The sequence below is a fragment of the Macrobrachium nipponense genome, chromosome 43 (genome assembly GCF_015104395.2).
Source record: "Macrobrachium nipponense isolate FS-2020 chromosome 43, ASM1510439v2, whole genome shotgun sequence".
Lineage (NCBI taxonomy): Eukaryota > Metazoa > Arthropoda > Malacostraca > Decapoda > Palaemonidae > Macrobrachium > Macrobrachium nipponense.
Window position 1 is genome coordinate 39,331,908 of NC_061104.1, and position 18,383 is coordinate 39,350,290.

At 35.6% G+C, this 18,383-nt stretch overlaps 1 protein-coding gene across 2 annotated transcripts in view; it reads left to right on the forward strand.

Moving 5' to 3' along the window:
* The window catches only part of LOC135213674 (GRB2-associated-binding protein 1-like), a 71,348-nt gene extending 53,834 nt beyond the window's left edge, over nucleotides 1-17,514 (forward strand). Inside the window, exons 4-5 of one of the 2 annotated variants that reach the window (XR_010314179.1) lie at nucleotides 1,670-1,949; nucleotides 3,991-17,514. Coding sequence is in view for 1 of the 2 variants with exons in the window: in XM_064247739.1 (XP_064103809.1) it covers nucleotides 1,670-1,894 (225 nt within the window). In the remaining variant the exon portion in view is untranslated. Of the gene's footprint in view, nucleotides 1-1,669 lie in introns of both variants that reach the window. The other variant, XM_064247739.1, reaches the window with a different exon arrangement.
* The last annotated feature ends 869 nt before the right edge of the window (nucleotides 17,515-18,383 follow it).

Below are 18,383 nucleotides of genomic sequence, written 5' to 3' on the forward strand. Positions count from 1 at the left end.
ACATTTTCTTAATTTTGTTTTTCTCTGGTAATTTTAGATTAATTTTACCTAGAAATAATGATCTTAAGGATATTTCATAGGGCGACACGAGCCAATCACCCAGAAATAGATTTCTCCTACGTCAAAATCCCTTTATTATTATTATTATTATTATTATTATTATTATTATTATTAATTATTATTATTATTATTATTATTATTATTATTATTATTATTCAGAAGATAATCCTTCATCTGGAACAAGCCCATAGGGTCCATTGACTTGAAATTCAAGTTTCCAAAGAATATGGTGTTCATTAGGAAGAAGTAAGAGGAGGTAAAGGGACGTACAGAAAGAAAGATCTCACTTATTACCCTTATTAAAAAGGAAAGAATAAATTCAGTAATAGATAAAAATGCATTAAAGTACAAGAATAGTGTTAGGGCAGTAAGAAACCACAACTTAATCCCCAGAGCAACACTTATACAAAGTCCCTCGCTGGACGAGTGGTTTTCGCGCTCTGCTGCCAATCCGGTGGTCCGAAGTTTGAATCCCGGCTCGGCCATCGCGGAATCAGAGCAATTTATTTCTGGTGATGGAAATTCATTTCTCGAAATAGTGTGGTTCGGATCCCACATTAAGCTGTAGGTCCCGTTGCTAGGTGACCAATTGGTTCCTAGCCACGTAAAAAAATATCAAATCCTTCGGGCCAGCCTTAGGAGAGCTGTTAATCAGCTCAGTGGTCTGGTAAAACTAAGATATACTTAACTTTTTTAACACTTATACCAAACCTATTTTGTGATTGTCCCCTAGTGTAGTATTTCTACATCTACATTTTATATCCACATTTTAAGTTCATTAATTAATTAAATTGCAATGATTTGCAATACTGTATAGTATATACTATATTAAATAAAATCAGTTATGTCTATTAAAAAGAAATTTTTAAAGTTTAGCCATATGTTAAACTGTTAACTTGATAGAATAGAATATAGAATTTAGGCCAAAGGCCAAGTGCTGTGACCTATGAGGTCATTCAGCGCTGAAATGGAGAGAAGGTTTGAAAGGTGTAACAGGAGGGAAACCTCAAAGCAGTTGCACTATGAAACAGTTGTTAGAAAGGTTGGGAAATCAGATGGAAGAAAAAAAATATGAACGGAGGTACAGTAAGAGGAGTGAAAGTGATTGCAGCTAGGGGCATAAGGAAGGGATGCTGCTAAGGCCTCTAAGTAATGCCTACGTGTGGTGCACTGACGGCACTACCCTCTTTGGGGATGGTTTGATTAAGCTGATATTTAATGGTAAAAAAGTTAGACCTTCCAGCTACAAACATTCTTGATTTTATAATATAATGTTAAAGTGGCAAAAAATGACTTCTATGAGTATCTGATATAGCTTCCCAGCCCCTGCTCCCAACTGTTAGGTCACCCAGACTTTAGTCACCTCGTGTACTTATCAAGTCAACTTTCTTGATTAGTAAATAATAATATAAAAACACTTTGGTTCACCAGTTTGAAATTTTGCAAATTAGAAATGTTCTCTACTCTGATTTTTGTGTTTAGTATAGTCCTTTAGTATTCATATTAAGAAATTGGGAAAAATTCAGACGGAAAACCTGACAGTTTTATAGTGAAAAAAGTTTGTCTTGAATCAAGATGCAATATTTGATTAACATTTAATTTTTTTCAGATCTTCTTTCCATTGCCTACCAGATCGCAGCACGAGATTCAGTACACGGATTTAGACCTTGAGATGGAAAACCGTCACAGTCCCAAGCCTTTAAAACCTGGAACGAAAATCTCTGCCATGTCCTCTGTGCCATCTGTGGTGTACAAGACTATAGACTTTGTTAAAACAGAAGTGTTCAATGAAATGAAGAAGACAGTTGAAGACACTTATCGTAAGAATCAATAGCAGAACCACAGTATGTGGAAAGATCTGTTGCATCTTAGATAGATTTATTGTTGTGGTAAGTGCACTACTGAAGCACTTATTGTTACGTTTCATTTGATACTTTTACTATTATAATGTTGAATGAGAATCTAAATGTGATACCAAAGTAGCCTTGAGAATTTCCTTTTGTGATGAAGGAACAAAGACTGCATACATACACTTCATGCTCTTCATGATATTCTTTTTACAAAGTGCACTCACTGTGTTTTGTTGCAGCAGGTTCAACTCCTTGGCCTCAGATTGCTGTTTTTGTTGGTGTCGTTTTCCCAAATGTCCCACCTCTTTTGGATGAAAGTTTTGTAACAGTGGCCTTCTTTCCCTCACAAATTATAGAAAGGATCTGTGAATGGAATGAGAAAATAAGTTTTTCACACTCTTACCATATTGGTAACAGTGGAATGGGTGTACTGCATTATTCTTTCACATTGGTTTTATCCATCATAAATGCTTTTCTTTACAGAAAAAAGATACTGTTCATTGAATTTAAAAGGAATTGTATCAGTATGATTCAATCTATGTTTTATCTGTGCTAAAACTGAAGGATTGAAACAAAGTTCAAGAACAAACCCTCATTATCAGCCTTACAAGTGTGTAGGAATTTGACTTAGTGATGTGGTTTAAACCACTTGTAATAATCTTATAATACTAATATTCAGTTCAGGGTTAGAGACACTGAATACTTCATTTGTTATATAGAGAGCCATGTATCATATTTCTTGGGATTATTCAGTGTCTGTCATCTTGATTGTCACCACTTTATCCAAAGGTGTTGTCATATAACTGGAGTCGTCATTATTCAGTATACGTAGTATTTTGTTCCATAAGTAATTGTATTTTCAGTTATAGTATTTCATTCAAGAGAGACATTCACTGAAGTTTGCATTAAGTTTTTAAAGTAGGCTCTGAATAGAAGAACTTTCCTTGATAACCAGTATGAATATGTAGTTAGCTACTGAGAAATTCAGCATGCTTATTCTAGATTGTGTGAGTAGATAATTTGGGAAACAGTTGTACGAATCTGAGATAGAGGAGACATATCTTTAACGCCCTCAGTGTCTTTATTCAAAAGGCACATTGTATTTGTTGCTTCAGGATTTCATGTGAACCTCAATAGGATTAACAGTTATGATCTGGAGAATGACAGATAGAATGTGCCTCCTCTTCCAACTCATTGTGGCCATCCATGCTTACTTCCAGTACCATTTTAGGCCTTCAAGAATGACTTACGGCTCGTGAAAGTCTGTACTTTTGTCATTAACATGTTTTGTCTTCTCCAAGGAGCCCAATATGACAGTTCTGATTCTTATTTCTTCACTAACAAAGTGAGTGCTTGTTATGTACAATAGTGTATGTGAATTTTCATATAGGTGTCTTCTGTTTAAAGTTTAGATTGTTCAGTAATGTAAATATTTAACATGCCCATAGCTACCTTCAGTATTTTTGTTCAAACTGCATATTATCTGTGCCAGAGAAAATTATCGTTCATTATGTTGCATCTGAGGTACATACTGCTTATTTGTATTAATCTTATTTTGGTGATGCTGTCTTATCATGTTGGTGGAAATAGTTTTTACGCGACACATTACTTTCCTACTCTGAGCAGGAGAAACTTTTCTTTCATACCTAGAAAAGTGAAAGCTTGAAGTTGCTCTGGGTAGAGCTCACTTGTTAGTGAAAAGGACTATGAGGTGTTGAGGAGTTAAAAGTGCTCAGAGCACTGTCATGTAATATAATTTTAGAGTTAGGTTATTACTATTGGTAGGCAGAGGTGCATTGGTTTTGATATACCGTACCTGTTCTTGTCATTTACTTCTTGAATGCAAGTATGTACGATGTCTTTTAGTAGTTTAATTATTCAGGTATTCGGAAATTTTTATCATATTTTCATTTTTAATCATGGATGTATCTTCAGGCGAATAAAGTGCAGTGGTGTAAGTCTTATAAGTGTTGAATGCCAAGCCATTTCCTCTTGCATTTTTTTACTCAATCAAATTTTATACATAAGAAGGGCTTGGTATGATCAATACATAATTCCTGGTTTTTCTTTTCCTTAACAGGTAGTGTTACAATAGCTAGGTATGTAATTTAATTTTTATTTTTTAATACTGATTTCAAATGTGGGAGAGTGCATGGCATAATAAATGCGCTTTATTTGTTTTGTTGGATATTGACCATGATTTGTCCTGAAGGAGCACAGATTTTTAAAATGATTTTTATATGAACAAATCCATGTTCATATTCTTTAGTACTGTTTTTTATATTCTTGTAAACACTTTGGGCTTTATTAAGTACATTTAAAGGCATATTAAATAATGGATTGTAACAAAAAGTCCTATTGTAATCTAGATTGTCCAAGTCACTTTGATTTTTTACATTTTCTCCATCACATTAATTAATATCTTTTTTATTTGAGAAGTCCAAATTCAGTATATGTATGAAAATGTTAAAACAAATTATCATAAGTTATAAGTATATTTCTGCATTCTTGGGTCATGAAGGAAGGACCATTGTACAGTGTACAGATGTACATGTTTTTGTTAAGGTTAACAGTCAGTAATTGTGTGTCAGTATAGTACTTCTGGACGTTCTGTTTAATTGGGGATGAATTTTACTTGCTGTTACAGTTAACTGTACCTTTGTGCTGGCACATCAGGTTGGCATTCAAAATAAAAAGGAAAGCTTGCTTTGGTGACCTGAAGGACTTCTAGTTCATGTGTTCTCACTATGTGTGTTCTGTCAAAATTCTTGCTGTAGGGCAGGATGGTAGTTGATGTTGGCTGTTTTTTTTTGTGTATTTTGAATTTTATGCTTCATTCATTTAGGATGTCTTCAACTGACACCAGGAACAAAAGCATCAGGTTTTGCTGGAATGTTGTCTGCATAGAGATTGCATTCTATAAAATTAGATACGTACTCTATTCCATAGTGGCAGATAGGTACAAACTTTGTGCCAGTTGTAGAGGTCAGGCAAGTAATGTCTTGAGTGATGGGGAGCTTGAAGGTATATTAATTTAAATAGGGATGTACCTTTTTTTGTGCTGTTGGACCCAGACAGTGTTCTCATTAACACTGCTTCTGCTAGGCAGATTACTTTGTAAGGCTGCTCTTACCTTGTCTTAGACCAGAGAACCAGGCTCCTTGCAAGGGATACAACTGGTGGCAGTACGTTCCAGAAATGATGACAGATCAGGTTAGAATGTTTTGGGTTTCATGTAAAAGACCTTTAGTTCTCTTGGCTACTCAGCTGATTCTTGACTAGCTGCACCAGTCCACCATCCTTCTTTCAATGTGAGAGTTAGCTACCTTTAACAGTAGGTAGGAGTCATCCCAAATATAAATTTTCATAATAAAATTTATTTTTTTAGTTCAAATCCAAAGCCTCCCCATAACTTACTGGGTTGTCAAGCAGAATTGTGGTGAGAGCTATATTCAAAACACCTAGCGGAGAACAGGTGAACTAAACATTCGTGTGTGTCAGCCAGGTAATATTTTTAAATGGTGGCTACACTTTCCGGTGTGAAGCTATCTGTAACAGCAGGTAATTATCTTTATGAAAATTTATATTTTAGGTACATTTGAGAGATTAAAACACTAATGGCTTATTTTATTGTTCTTTAGCTATTCTCCAGATAAGCACTAACATTTTTTGTGGATGTTCATGAGATTATGTTTATGAGCTCATTGTTATATATTGCTTTTTACATAATTAAAGTTTTTAGAATGTTGTAGATAAGATCATAATTAGTCACTTATGAGTTGAGTTGCATTTTTAAATTGGTGTAGGATAAAAAAAAAAAAAGTGTCGGATTAAGTGATCAGGTATACTGTGACTAGTTATCACTTGGACATTGTAATTTATTACTGTGTTAGAATGGTATGTGTATGTGGTAATGTCAATAGTGCCTTATATGTCTTTACCCTAATGGTAACATATCATGTAAAATACATCACTACAATAGTCCTGAGGGTTGTTTTAAAGTAGACGTGATGGAAACCACTTGAAATTGTCATTTCCTGAAAGATCGTGTTGTTCATCTAATAAGTAAAAATGTTCCAATTTGTACGAATGATAGCAGCAGACCCAATTAGCTAATCATGAGGTGAGCTCTTATTGTTATTCATCCAAATGATGAGTTGTAGATTTTTCATATTTGTATGTATTTCTGAAATAAGGGACTTTGAATCAAGCCTTACATTTATTTTTGTGATCTTTTGATACACACTTTACATATTTTGCTCTTTGATACTCAGGATATTTCAGTGCACTAATTACAGAAAAGATTTGGGAATTGCCACTGCACCCTATCTTCAGTTTAAGAAAGGGAATCGAGAAAATGAGGAAATATCAGATTCCTTTTCTGGTCCCTTTTTCTTAATGTAATGAACTTGAAATCTTCAGTTGAGTCAGTGTCAAGGCTGGGTGCTTGAATCATAGTTGTTGAGCATTTAGCAAGTAATGCAGTTCATTTATATCGTGGGACTCCCTTTACTGAATCTTAATGTTAATGCTGTAGTCCTTCTTTGAAATGGTGGTGTAAATTTTGTTGGAAAATTAATAAGGCATATTACCCATCTTCTGAAATTTACCATTCTACTGAATAATCCTGAAATTTGAGGGGAAAATACGATGAACACCTTAGATTTTTGGTGAAGTGTGCAAAATGATGGATGCTGTTCTAATTTCCTGTATAGTTGTTTGTTATGTTATTCATAATCCAGATTCATCAATACGGTTAAAGTTGATTTGCTGGTTTTGGAATGGAATATGTTCCTGCCTCTGAATACTCGAGGTCTAAATGCTGTTTCATATAACCTTGCTTGGGGTTGAATGGACAACATAGTTATACGTAGGTGCTCTTGGTTTGAAATATCAGCATTTGTACCCATAGAGATGTTGAAGAGATGTGTAACAATAATTAAGATTTAATTATTGGTGAGCTGTATGATGGGTAGACCATTAGGCATTGGTTTGAGCAGTTGACTACTGTTTGATGGCAGTGCAGTTACACAACCAGTGCTCTGTCATTGAGTATTGTCCTAAGTGCTTTGCTTTTCATCCAAGGTCACAGTAGTGTTTGCATTTAAATGTGTCTTTTTTGTTGTTGTAATACTACAAGCAGTCTTCTATTTTGATGTCACAAGTGGTTACTTTTGGTTAAGGGTTTACTGATTTTACCTATACTTAAGTGAATGTTGAGCAATATTTAATGATGAACGGTGGTGCCTAAAACTTGGTGCATTGCAGTAAGAGTATCATCCTTGCAGCCTAAGCCTGCAAGCATTGTGACTTCATGTGTAATGGACTGTTTGAAGAAATCTTATTAGGAAGGTTTTATACAGAATTTTAGCTTGGAACACTCTACCATTTTTTATACAGAGATGGTTGGCAGGTAAGCTGAAAAATTTGAGTTTTAAGAGGATTATAGATAATCAGTTGGGGTCATTTAAATCTGATGAATAACTCAGTGATAATTGTTAGTTTTTACGTACTTTTAGTTCTTAGTGCTGTTCTTGCTCAATAATTAAGTTGGATATAGTATCTGTTGCATACTTGTGGTCTATATATAGTATAATTTAATTTGTACAGAACATGAAAAACTTTCTACTTGAACTTAACTTGGTTCTTGATAATCTTGGCTGCAATAAATTCTGGTGCAACATTCCATGCTCCAGGACAATATGTTATCTGTTTTACAAGGACAGTTGGCTATCTGATATACTGAATGAGGTCATTTTATCCTATTTTTCAGTAGAATGGTTACAGAATTTTTGAAGCAAAGAAAGCTTTTTTTTCAGCTTCTCCAACTCATTTATCACATTGGTAGAGTTTAGCACTGCTGAAGGACTTGTGTATGTTGTTAAATGCTTTCATATGGCTTTATTTCCATTCACCCTGTGATACAAGAGCTTACCACCTGATACTTTCAGATTGGCAATGTATATAAAGCTATATTACATGGAGTATTCATATTATCATAGTTCATGTATGTATATGTACACTTACATGTGTAGTGAAGTACGTATATACTTTTTATTATACAATACTATGATTTTCAACAGTATTGCCTGTACCAATATGAGCTATTGAAAAAGTTCTCATTAATTACATATTATAGTTGCCTGAAAACTACTTTAAGACCATTATTCAAACGTTCCGTCCAACCCATACAGTAGTTCGAACTTCTTGAACCTTATCTGTTGTTTTTATGGAGAACCTTAAGTAACAAAACCCTTACCTAATTGCAAGACAGAAGTAGGGACGGAATACATAATTCATAGTTTGTGCATGGGATAAATGCACTTGAAAAGAATTTAGTTGTGTGAGGGCTTCAACTTTTTGGTACAGGATTTATAAGTTAACTAAAAGATTTTCAGATAAGAGAAGTAAAGTGCAAGCATAACCATGTAACGAGTTTAAATTTTTTATACTTTCATATTAATTTATTTGCACACCTGTGTAGCAGCAGTAATTCTTGCCATCCAAAACAGGAGTAACAAGTGCTGAGATGGCCACGAATAAGGAGAGTTGCAAGTAACTATTTCACAGATTCATTGTAATACATAGTGATTCATGATGAAATAAGTCTCGTTGTATGGCATCCATTTGGAGACTCATGTACACAGAGGTTGACATGTAGCATATGTTGGCCCGTAAATCTGGCTCCCCAGCTGTAGTGCAGAGATCTTTAGATTGTGCTTTTCATGATTCATTTGGACTTCCTGCCAATATGCCCTTCTGATCTCGCTTCCTCGTGATCCAAATTTTGCCCCTTATTGGAAACCACATCCTTGTGGTCCAGCCCCATCAATATCAGCAAATTTGACCTCTAATTGGAAGCCAAATCCTTTTGTTTCAGCCCCATCAGTATCAAGAACTGAGACTGCAAGTGGTCAGATGTAACATCTGTAGTATTTTGATAAATTTGCATGCCAGGTGAGAAGTAACCCCTAGAGAATCTTGAAGGCTGACATTTAGTGTAAAGAAAATGGGAAGAATAATGGTTCTGCACTCATCTGTTGAAAGTCCTGTCTCTTTTTGTTTTGAGTAGTTTTCACCCTTTAACAAACTGTTAAAAATTAATTTTTCATTGTAAACAATTTAAACAATACTTGGAAAAATTATTACAATACATACACGAGTACTTGAAATATGTACTTGGCCCTTGACAACAATATATATGTTAAAAGCTCCCATTGTGACAAAGAAAAAATTTGTCTACTTTCTAAAGATTAGTGAACTGTAAGTTCCCTGATTCATTGCTTGTATTATCGCTATAAAGTGTACAGTATAAACAAAAACATACAGATTCAGTGCAGTGATAAAAAGACCACTCAGCCTCCTGTGTTGAGAATTCAGAGGCTGGGCCTTTTGTCAGCATTATCTAGATTCCTTGGAACTTTTTCCACCTCTCCTTGGATAGTCTGATGAGCTTTTGTCCCAACTGCTTAGCTTTCTGATTGATAGATTTTCTGGATTCCATTTGATTTCTTACCACTTACCTACCCACAACTTTTTCATAACTTGTACTTTAGCTTTCTTACTGCTTGAAAAGTACTTGAATTTTCTTACTGCTTGAAAACAAATCCTTTGGAGTGGTATCTTGAGAGTCCTGTAATGACTTGAGAGGTTTGCTTAGAAATACTTCATTATACAGTAAAAATGATATTTTACACTTGGCATGTCTTGTGAGAGGCAGTTTTGCAACCTTTAGTCTGCCTATGCACTGTAGGTATCCCTTCGACCTCTAGCTAAAGTCTCTCATTCTTTTTATTGTACTTCCATTCATATTCTTACCCGTTGGACTTTTCACCCTGTCTGACAAATATTTCGTGGTGCAACTGTGAAGTTTTCCTCCCATTACACCTTTCAGACCACCTTATTGTCAATTTCCCTTTCAGGGCTGAATGGCCTCATGGCTCCCAGCACTTGGCTTTAGGCATAAATTGTATATTCTATTCTATTCTATAGTCTAGCATACCACACTGTTGGCAGTAGTAAATCATCTTTGTTGTTCCCTGTTGGTCAAGAGCTCCATTACTGTGTGATGTCTGTCCGTCTTTTGCCCTTCCTTACCCAGATGTCTTACTTTTTCATCCCCCTTTAAAATAACTGGTTTAGCTCAGCCCTGTGATCATCTAGAGATTGCTCAATTGGTATGGTTCGGTTTCTTTGTACGTACTCTCATCATAATCCACTATACATAATGTGTACATTCAAAACCACAATCACTTTTGTTTCTCCTTGGACAGTGTTGGACATGCCATTTTAGGTATTTTTATCGGGTTAAAGTTGGTTTGTTCTGGAAGTTGCCACTTTTCATGGAAAAATTGAGGTACTCTGAATGAGTTGTTCATATTAAATGTGGTAGAGAGGAAGGAAAAGATTCTGAATGAATACTGCACTTGAGCTTTATCCATCGTAATGTATCTTGAGATGTGAATGTGAGCTCTGAATTTTTCAAAGATTTATTGATGAAGCATTTACTCCTTGCATTCACAAGGATTTGATTCCAAGATCCATGAATCTCTGTGTTTTACCTTCTTGGTTGCTGTCGAATCCACTTACATTTTCTGTAAGATGCAGTACTAATTTGCTGTTATTGGAATTTTTTTTAACAGCAGAACTACAATGGTACATTTTAAAATAGTGCTGAACAAGCCTAACTACTTAGAAAAAATGGTTTTCATTGAGAAGATCTTTTGTTACAACAGACTCGGATGCTTATTTTTGCTCACTTTCAGAGGAGAAAGTGGCTGTTTGGAAGTGTTACAGACCCTTATAAGAATAGACCTGACAACTTTGGACATCTGAAGTTATCTTCTTGAAATACATCACCATCATTATCATAGTATAACCTCCAATGTTGCATGATGCAAATGGCCTCTGAAATACTGCCTCATGTTTTCCTGTGCTCCATCTTCCACACATCTCTAGCCTCCTTATAGGTCTCATCCAAGTATGTTGAGGTCATTCAGCTCTGCTTGGTGCCCTAGATGCCCAGGTGATAATGTCGCATACCATTCTCCCAGGGACTTGTGTGAATGACATATGCAAGCCATCTCCATCATCCCTGACATCAATATCATATGGAACATCCAAAATTTCCCTTTGGGAACAGTTTCATGTTGGCTCCTGTCATCTGACACCTAATATTCCTCAAGTTTCATTCTTGTATTGACAAAATCTTTTAGAATTATAGTTTCATTATCATACCGTGATTTGTATCCGTATAGCAAGGCAGCTCCCTCTAGAATTAGTTATAATCTTTTGTATGCAGTTTCAAACTATTTAATTTCCAAATCTAATAAGCATGTTTGATTTACCTTTTTTTGTTGTCACCAAATTTCAACCTAAGGGAACCTGTGCTAGATATTGTTCACAAACATCCAACAAGTTCAACCTCATTTGTCCCTCTGCAATGAATGTTATTCATCCCTATGTGCATATTCGGCCATCACCACTTCTGTTTTTGTTAAAATCGAGTCCCACTATTCTTGAAAGCTTTATAAATCAAGGGGGTGTCTTGCTGATAAAAAATAAAAAGGGTATCATCTGCATATTTCAAGTCTGTCTAAGTTTCTGATGTTACTCCAGTGAAAGACTTCTCTTCCATCTCTGACTAATTTTTTTTTTTACTGTAATGTATGAGAAGGGCCAACAGCAAAGGTGAATTAACATTCCCTTTTAATATTTACTTCTTATAAGTGTGTTATTCCTCTGTACTTTTTGAGATAACATTGCACACTACTAAAAGTTAATCTTTCACCTTTGATGGCAAAAGTGACTGCTAATTATTTTATTTTCCTCTCATTTAAAGTATTTTTACATGCTTTTACAGAAATTAGAATGTGGGTAGATACTAGTTTTTTGTGTGCAAAACTAAATTATATTGCACTTTCATTTCACCAAATTATTCATGTTAGTTTATATTTGGCAGCTGTTGTTGTATGATAGGAAGTTAAATTTTGTAGTTGTGATATTTCACAGTATTGAAAGGGAAAGGAATACTGTTTCTAGAAATTACTAGTACAGACACTACCCTATATATAAAAGTTATGTTCTGAACAGCTGCACGTATCTTGAATTGTTAGTAAGTTGGTCTTCACGCCTATTTAAGTACAGTATGATGTAAAGTCAGTACAATACTGTAAGTTTTTCTCATCCCAAAACATAATACAGTACTGTACTCTGTACATATAGTACTGAGTTTTACAAAATGCAGTGTACTTTATTAATACGAATGATAAATAAAACCCAAAGAAATAGTGATGATAACTTACAGTTGGCAAAGGGGACTGCTCGGAACGTTATTTTAATATACTATCACATTTGTTCACATCTCTGAATGTTCGTAACTTGAATGTTCATAAGTAGGGTGGTGTGTATATATTTTATCCTCTATTGTAACTTTTCGTGATTCTGTATACCAAACCAGCTAATTTCCAATTCATATCTTACAGAATGTTTTGACATATACAGTGCATGTATATAACACTTTATGTCTGGAAGTATTTGCTCTCTTGGATTTTAGTTTTTATTATGTACAGATAAGGCGTACTCATATGCTCAAATATTTCAATCATTTATATTGAAAAGCAATATCAGCAGGAATAATGATTTGAGTGTTGAGTCATTTGTTCAATTAACAGTAGTTTTTAGGATATGGGAGTTTGCAGGGATGCTATTTCTCTAGCCTTTACCTTTAGTAATTTCCAATAGCTTAGTGATTTCTGTTGCTGTCAGTGTACATATTAAGGTGGTACTACTGAATGTTGCAATATTGGAGCCTTTGCTTTGGGTACTATTTTTTTATATATTTACATTGTTAATATGCAATCAAACCTTTGGTCTGAACAAAAAGATAATTTTCTAGCGCCCAGCTGGATCTGGTTAAACAATTGGAAATTGAAAAGCAAGGAATCTGTGAGATCTGGCAATGCATGCATATATCGGGTGAAAACTGCTATCACGATTGGTCTTTTTCTTTATCGCCTGGGTGAGCGACGCAGTTGCTTACTCTCCGTCCAACCCGGTTGTTTTGCCCGTTTTCGCTCTTGCTTGTGTGTGTTTGTGTTATTAGGGCTTCCTCTGCATCTTCTCAGCCTTGCCAACGTATGTGCCTGGAGACTCAAGGTTTCCCGTGTTCTTGTTTCCTGGCTTTTTCGGCTACGGACTCCCATTCCACATGCAGTAAGTGTTGTGCTAATTTTTGTACTACAGTAAATCCCTGCCCGGAATGTTGTGCATGGCCTGAATCGCAGTGGAAGTTACTTTATAGTAAGAGGGAGCGTCATAGAGTTTCGACTCTTCCTTTGTGGGAAGGGTTTTCATTGCCTCGGCCAGATGCTTCGTCTTCTTCCTCAGTCACACCCCATGATGCTAGAGCATGTGTGCCTGTGTCTCCTTCCTTTCCTTCCATCAATTTGTTGTTGGAAGTATCAGGAGGCCCTCAGGCTGATTTAACGTGTAATGTCGCCCCCTCCCCCTTGGGAGTTAATTTTCTTCCTGGGAGGGAGAAGGCTATTTCATCAGTCTCTTCTCTTTCTGAATCAGAGGCGTCCAAAATGGTGGGGCTCTTGGCGTCGCTTGGTCTACGGGGTTCACCCTCCTTGGAGGATTGCTGATGCATTTCATTGTGTGTAACTCGGTTGGCAGAGTTGTTGCATATCAGTTTATCTAGCTTCTCACAGGCATTAGTCCCTCTCTCCTGTAGATATTTCTTTTGGAGATGGACTGGTGGGTTGGCCCCCAGCCAGTTGAGGATGTCTGTACCTCCCACCAAGTATAAGTCTATCCTAATGTTAGGACTGAAGGTTTGTTCGTGTATGAACAAATGACAAATTTCATAAGACATTTTGTATTTTTCATAGCTACAAACCTGAGGTCTTAACGTTCTACTGCCCATCTTTAGCTGCCCCTCTGTTATCTTATGACATCCTGGGTTGGGAAAGACTGAACGTTATAGCGTGGGTGCATGGTCTTTGACCATTTTTCACCAGATATATGCACACATTGCCAGATCTCACAGATTCCTTGGTTTTCAATCTCCGATTGTTTAATTGGATCCAGCTAGGCACTAGAAAATTATCCTATTGTTGAGACCTTAGGTTTGTAGCTATGAAAAATACAAATTATCTTAGAAAATTTGTTATTTTTCTGTGTTCATACCCTTTGATGATGAAATTCTCTCCAGTTTTATGTAAATAGTAGTGAAGTTATCTTTTATTTCTCTTAACATTTTGTGTCTCAGAAAGTTTAAGCCAGGGAAGAGTTAGGTGGAGGTGGAGTAAGGTGGATTAAAAATTTTATATAGTGTATGTAAATTACCATGTAAGGATACTACTTCATCATTTCTGTTTAATTACGCAGGTTTTCCTTTGATATTTTAATAGAAGCATTTCTCATCATTGTCACCAAGTGTTTGATGTGGATTACAGTTTAAAAGAGTGAATGAAATGAATGCATTCTTCTGTTTATCTGTCCTATTTTGTTTTCTAATATCTCTGTTTCATTCTTGGAGAAGATCCCTGGAATGCAGCCTCTGTTTAGCACTGATTCAGTTTTGCTTTCATTTGATATCCTCAGTAGACTTTGTAGAATTGACATTTATTGTGGAGGACAGAAGTGGACCAAGTTTGGTCTTTGGTAAGTAGTGTTTGCAGCTAGAGAAGCACAATATATTTAATTGTTTGTAGAAAAAAAATATGTACATAGGTCAAAGTAAAACAAATCTGCAAAGCGCCCTGAGATACTGCCATCAACTTTATATATTACTTATTGCACAATAGTAAAACTTAGTTGTATAAAATCTGATACCTCAAATAGAGATATCATAAGCCTTCTCTGACCTAGTGGTCTGGGTAAACTGCAATTTTACCTCGCTGACCAAGTCAGTAGTATAATGTCATATTGAAGTGATGTATTTCAAAAATTCATAGACTCTACTTTAGATAAATCTTGATACCTCATATGCCAGAGAGCTTGTTCTATTTATGAATAAAATTGAGAATAGCAGTTGCTTTTTGCAGATTGTACAAGCTATTTTCTGATGACCTTCAGATAAATACATATTCTTACAAGTGACAAATTTACGTCTGATCAGCATAATGCATGCAATACTGTATTATGTCGGCAGCAGCCATCTGAAAAATCATGTTGTACAGGAACAAAGATTTTGGTAATAAGTATTTGGAGATTTCTGGTGTTCATTTGCAATTTATTTTGTCCCTCAGTGAGTAGGTACAGTACTCTATATAATATTGTAATGGATTCAGATATGACTCGAAGGATGTGTAGGCGTTTAATAGTATGTACAACCTGTCATATTTTTGTTACCTGCTATTGCAGTTGAAGCTTTAAAGTTGGTTTTATCAAACCAGCAGTGTAAAATAGAATTTATGATTTATTGTTGGTGAGATATTTAAGTTTTCATTGTATACCATTTTAAAAGTTATTTGTAAAAATAAGGACTACTTTAGCAACTTGCTTTTTATTAATTGGGAGTCAGGTTTTATTATTTGATAAGAAGTTTTCAGAACGTCAGTAGATAAAATGATTACAATACATGTTGTTCCAGGTTTTAGGGAATCTTTTCTTGTTTGTCATGATCAGGCAAATGAATATAGGAAATCTGTTACTGCCTTGTCCTAAGCCATTACAAAAGGCAAATTATTTTATAAGGAAGGAAGGAAGGCTTCAATTGTTTGCATTTAATTCATATATTACAAAGGGTTGATTATTTGTGCTGTGAGATGTTCAGAAACATTTTAAACATGAGATTTTGATACTAATAGTATATCACACCGGTTGAACTTGATTTGGATTGATGTAAGGTACCAGATTTTGACCTTATTTCACTACAAATGGCAAGGGAGGTTACGGGATGTTTAGTCTCAAATGTATGAATTCGGTCATCTAATCAGGAGTTTGTAAAGTGAATCTTGTGCTGCATTGCCATAAATTCTCTCATTTTTGCTGTTTGAAAGAAAATCTGGCTAATTTTCTCAATTCATAATTATTTTAGGGAAATGAAAGTTAATTGTTTCTACAGCTTATTCTTAACATGGTTGGATTTAAATTAGAACGTGTGTGTTAAATGTTCTTACAGGAAACGTGGCAAGTCAGTTTGAGTTTAGTCATTGTAACCATGTGCTTTTATACATCACTGGTTAATGCAGAAAGCACAGTTCCTGTATTTTAGAAGTGTATGGTATATTAATTTGTAACTCAGATGCAAACTGTTCAACTAGATTACTATTCTCTTGTGAGAGTTACTTACATGTACTTTTTCTCCATTGGTATTAGAAAGTCTGTATTGTGACACTTAGAACAGGATTACCATATGTCAAGCAAATACTTTCCACATCTGTAATTTTAGAGCGTATTTTCATATATTTTCCTGAGAGAAATTCATAGACTATGGCTGTATCTTTGGAAATTCAGTCATAATTTATGTTGTATTTTACGTAGCTTTAAATGTGAGTTATCTGCAGCAGCGTTAAGTTATTCTCACAATACCTTACGGGAAATGTACAACTGTAAATTCTCTGCCAGGAGAACTTCTTGGACTGAGTTTTGTATACAGATTATCCTGGCAACATGTAAATCTGTCACTGTAGAATTGAAGAAGTGTATAGAAAAGGTAGAAGATTTTATAAATTAATTCCTGTTGACAATGTTTTAAATTCCATTTTCAACAAACACAAATGTTCATTATTAGGAGGGACCAAATTGGGTAGTTGTGGCAAGAATCTAGTCGCCTAGTTGAAAAAAGTTGAAAAAACTCCTTGTGGGAAGGTACCACAGTTCCAGAGATGAAGGGTTAAAAAGCAGTTTACTAAAGTAAATATAAGTAATTTCAGAACGAGCACTTGCAATTGGGAATAAGGTATGAAAGATTAGGAACTACTACTGTATTGTGTGAGAGCATAGATAGACCTAAGTCTGATTTGCTCAAACTTTGTTAGTCTCAATGTGTCACATACCCCTGATTGTGGCAAATCTTATTGAAAGGATTGTGTGTTAGGCAGTTGGTTAGTAGGACAAAGAAAGAAATAAAAAACAAGTCTCTTTATGGCTAATGGCTTTATTATTTTTACAGTAGTAATTGTACAGTAGAAAAGTTTTGTTTGGTCTTTTGAAGCCATTTCAGTATAATGCCCCAAATTCTTTATTTATTATTAAAAGTATATGCAATGGCTAGCAATTTAACCTAAGATTACTTTGAACATTTCAGCCACCAAACTTTTTAATTTTTAAAAAATTGTATAGTTTTTAATGAAGTACATTTTGACTAGCACAATGTGATGTTAGGGGTAGATTGCAAGTATGAAACCCACAGGTTTAAACAACTATTGTTTGCTCTACTACAGTAATCCTCTTTCCTCTCTCTTGTAGTGACCTGATTGGAGGCCTATAACTATGTCTTAATAAGATTAAGATACATAATGTTTTGTATATATGTATGCACATTTCTATAAGTATAAACAGGGTAACAGTGAATCCTGTTGATGCTTTTTGGTATCTTCAGCCTACTAATGTTACTTCAGATAATGCCTAATTAAATGAATTGTTGATATAACACCACTTTTGTATTATCCTAGAAAGAGATTTTGTTAGTGAAGGTGGAAAAAGGGCATATTCCATGCCAACTTGCAGGGAGGGGCTGGCAGCAGGAACACCAATCTTGCATGTTCAAACACAAACAAACTGCTATGTTGGTGTTGCTTGTTAGTGTCACCTTGTGTCCATTTGGGTGGCTCGGAGTGCTTGCGATCAGTAACGCTGCCTATATTTCCAAGACATTGATCCAAACTGCATTCTTAGTCCACGTTCTAAAACTGACCAAGTCCTCTGGGTGTGCGTCCCAACCCTCCAGTGACAAGCCTGAAAACAGAGGTGTCTCGTTTTGGAGAACTCTCACGAAGTATGATTGTCCCTCAGTTCCTTGGTGTAATGAGCACAGTATCAAAGGATCTGCTGAGGGGAACCAGTGCTGCTTCAGACACCAATAAAACCAATGCAGGTGGAGTCACCCATGTAGCATGAGCATATCCAAGAATTGCTTGCAACCAAGGGCAAGCTGCCAAAGTCAAGCTAGTTGGTCCTGTCAAGACAGGTTTTGCTGCAACCTTAAGACTGGCTCTTAACCGCCAACTGGATACTACTGTTGCTGCTATTGTATCGGTCAACATACCCAGATACTTTGTTCATAATTCTCAGTTGTTCATTTATGGAACAAACCTTGCTCTTAACGTAAGGATAAATTCTGGGGAACTAGCTGGAGTCTGGTTAAAAACAGCACAGTTGTTGGCAACTGGCATCAGCCAATAGGGTAGATGGAGGAAGAAGGTATGTGACCTGCCTTGCCCCCATCTACGCATCATCAATTAAGTTTGATTTAACCTCTTCTTTACTGACAGTTTGTTTTGGGGGGACACGGAGTACCAA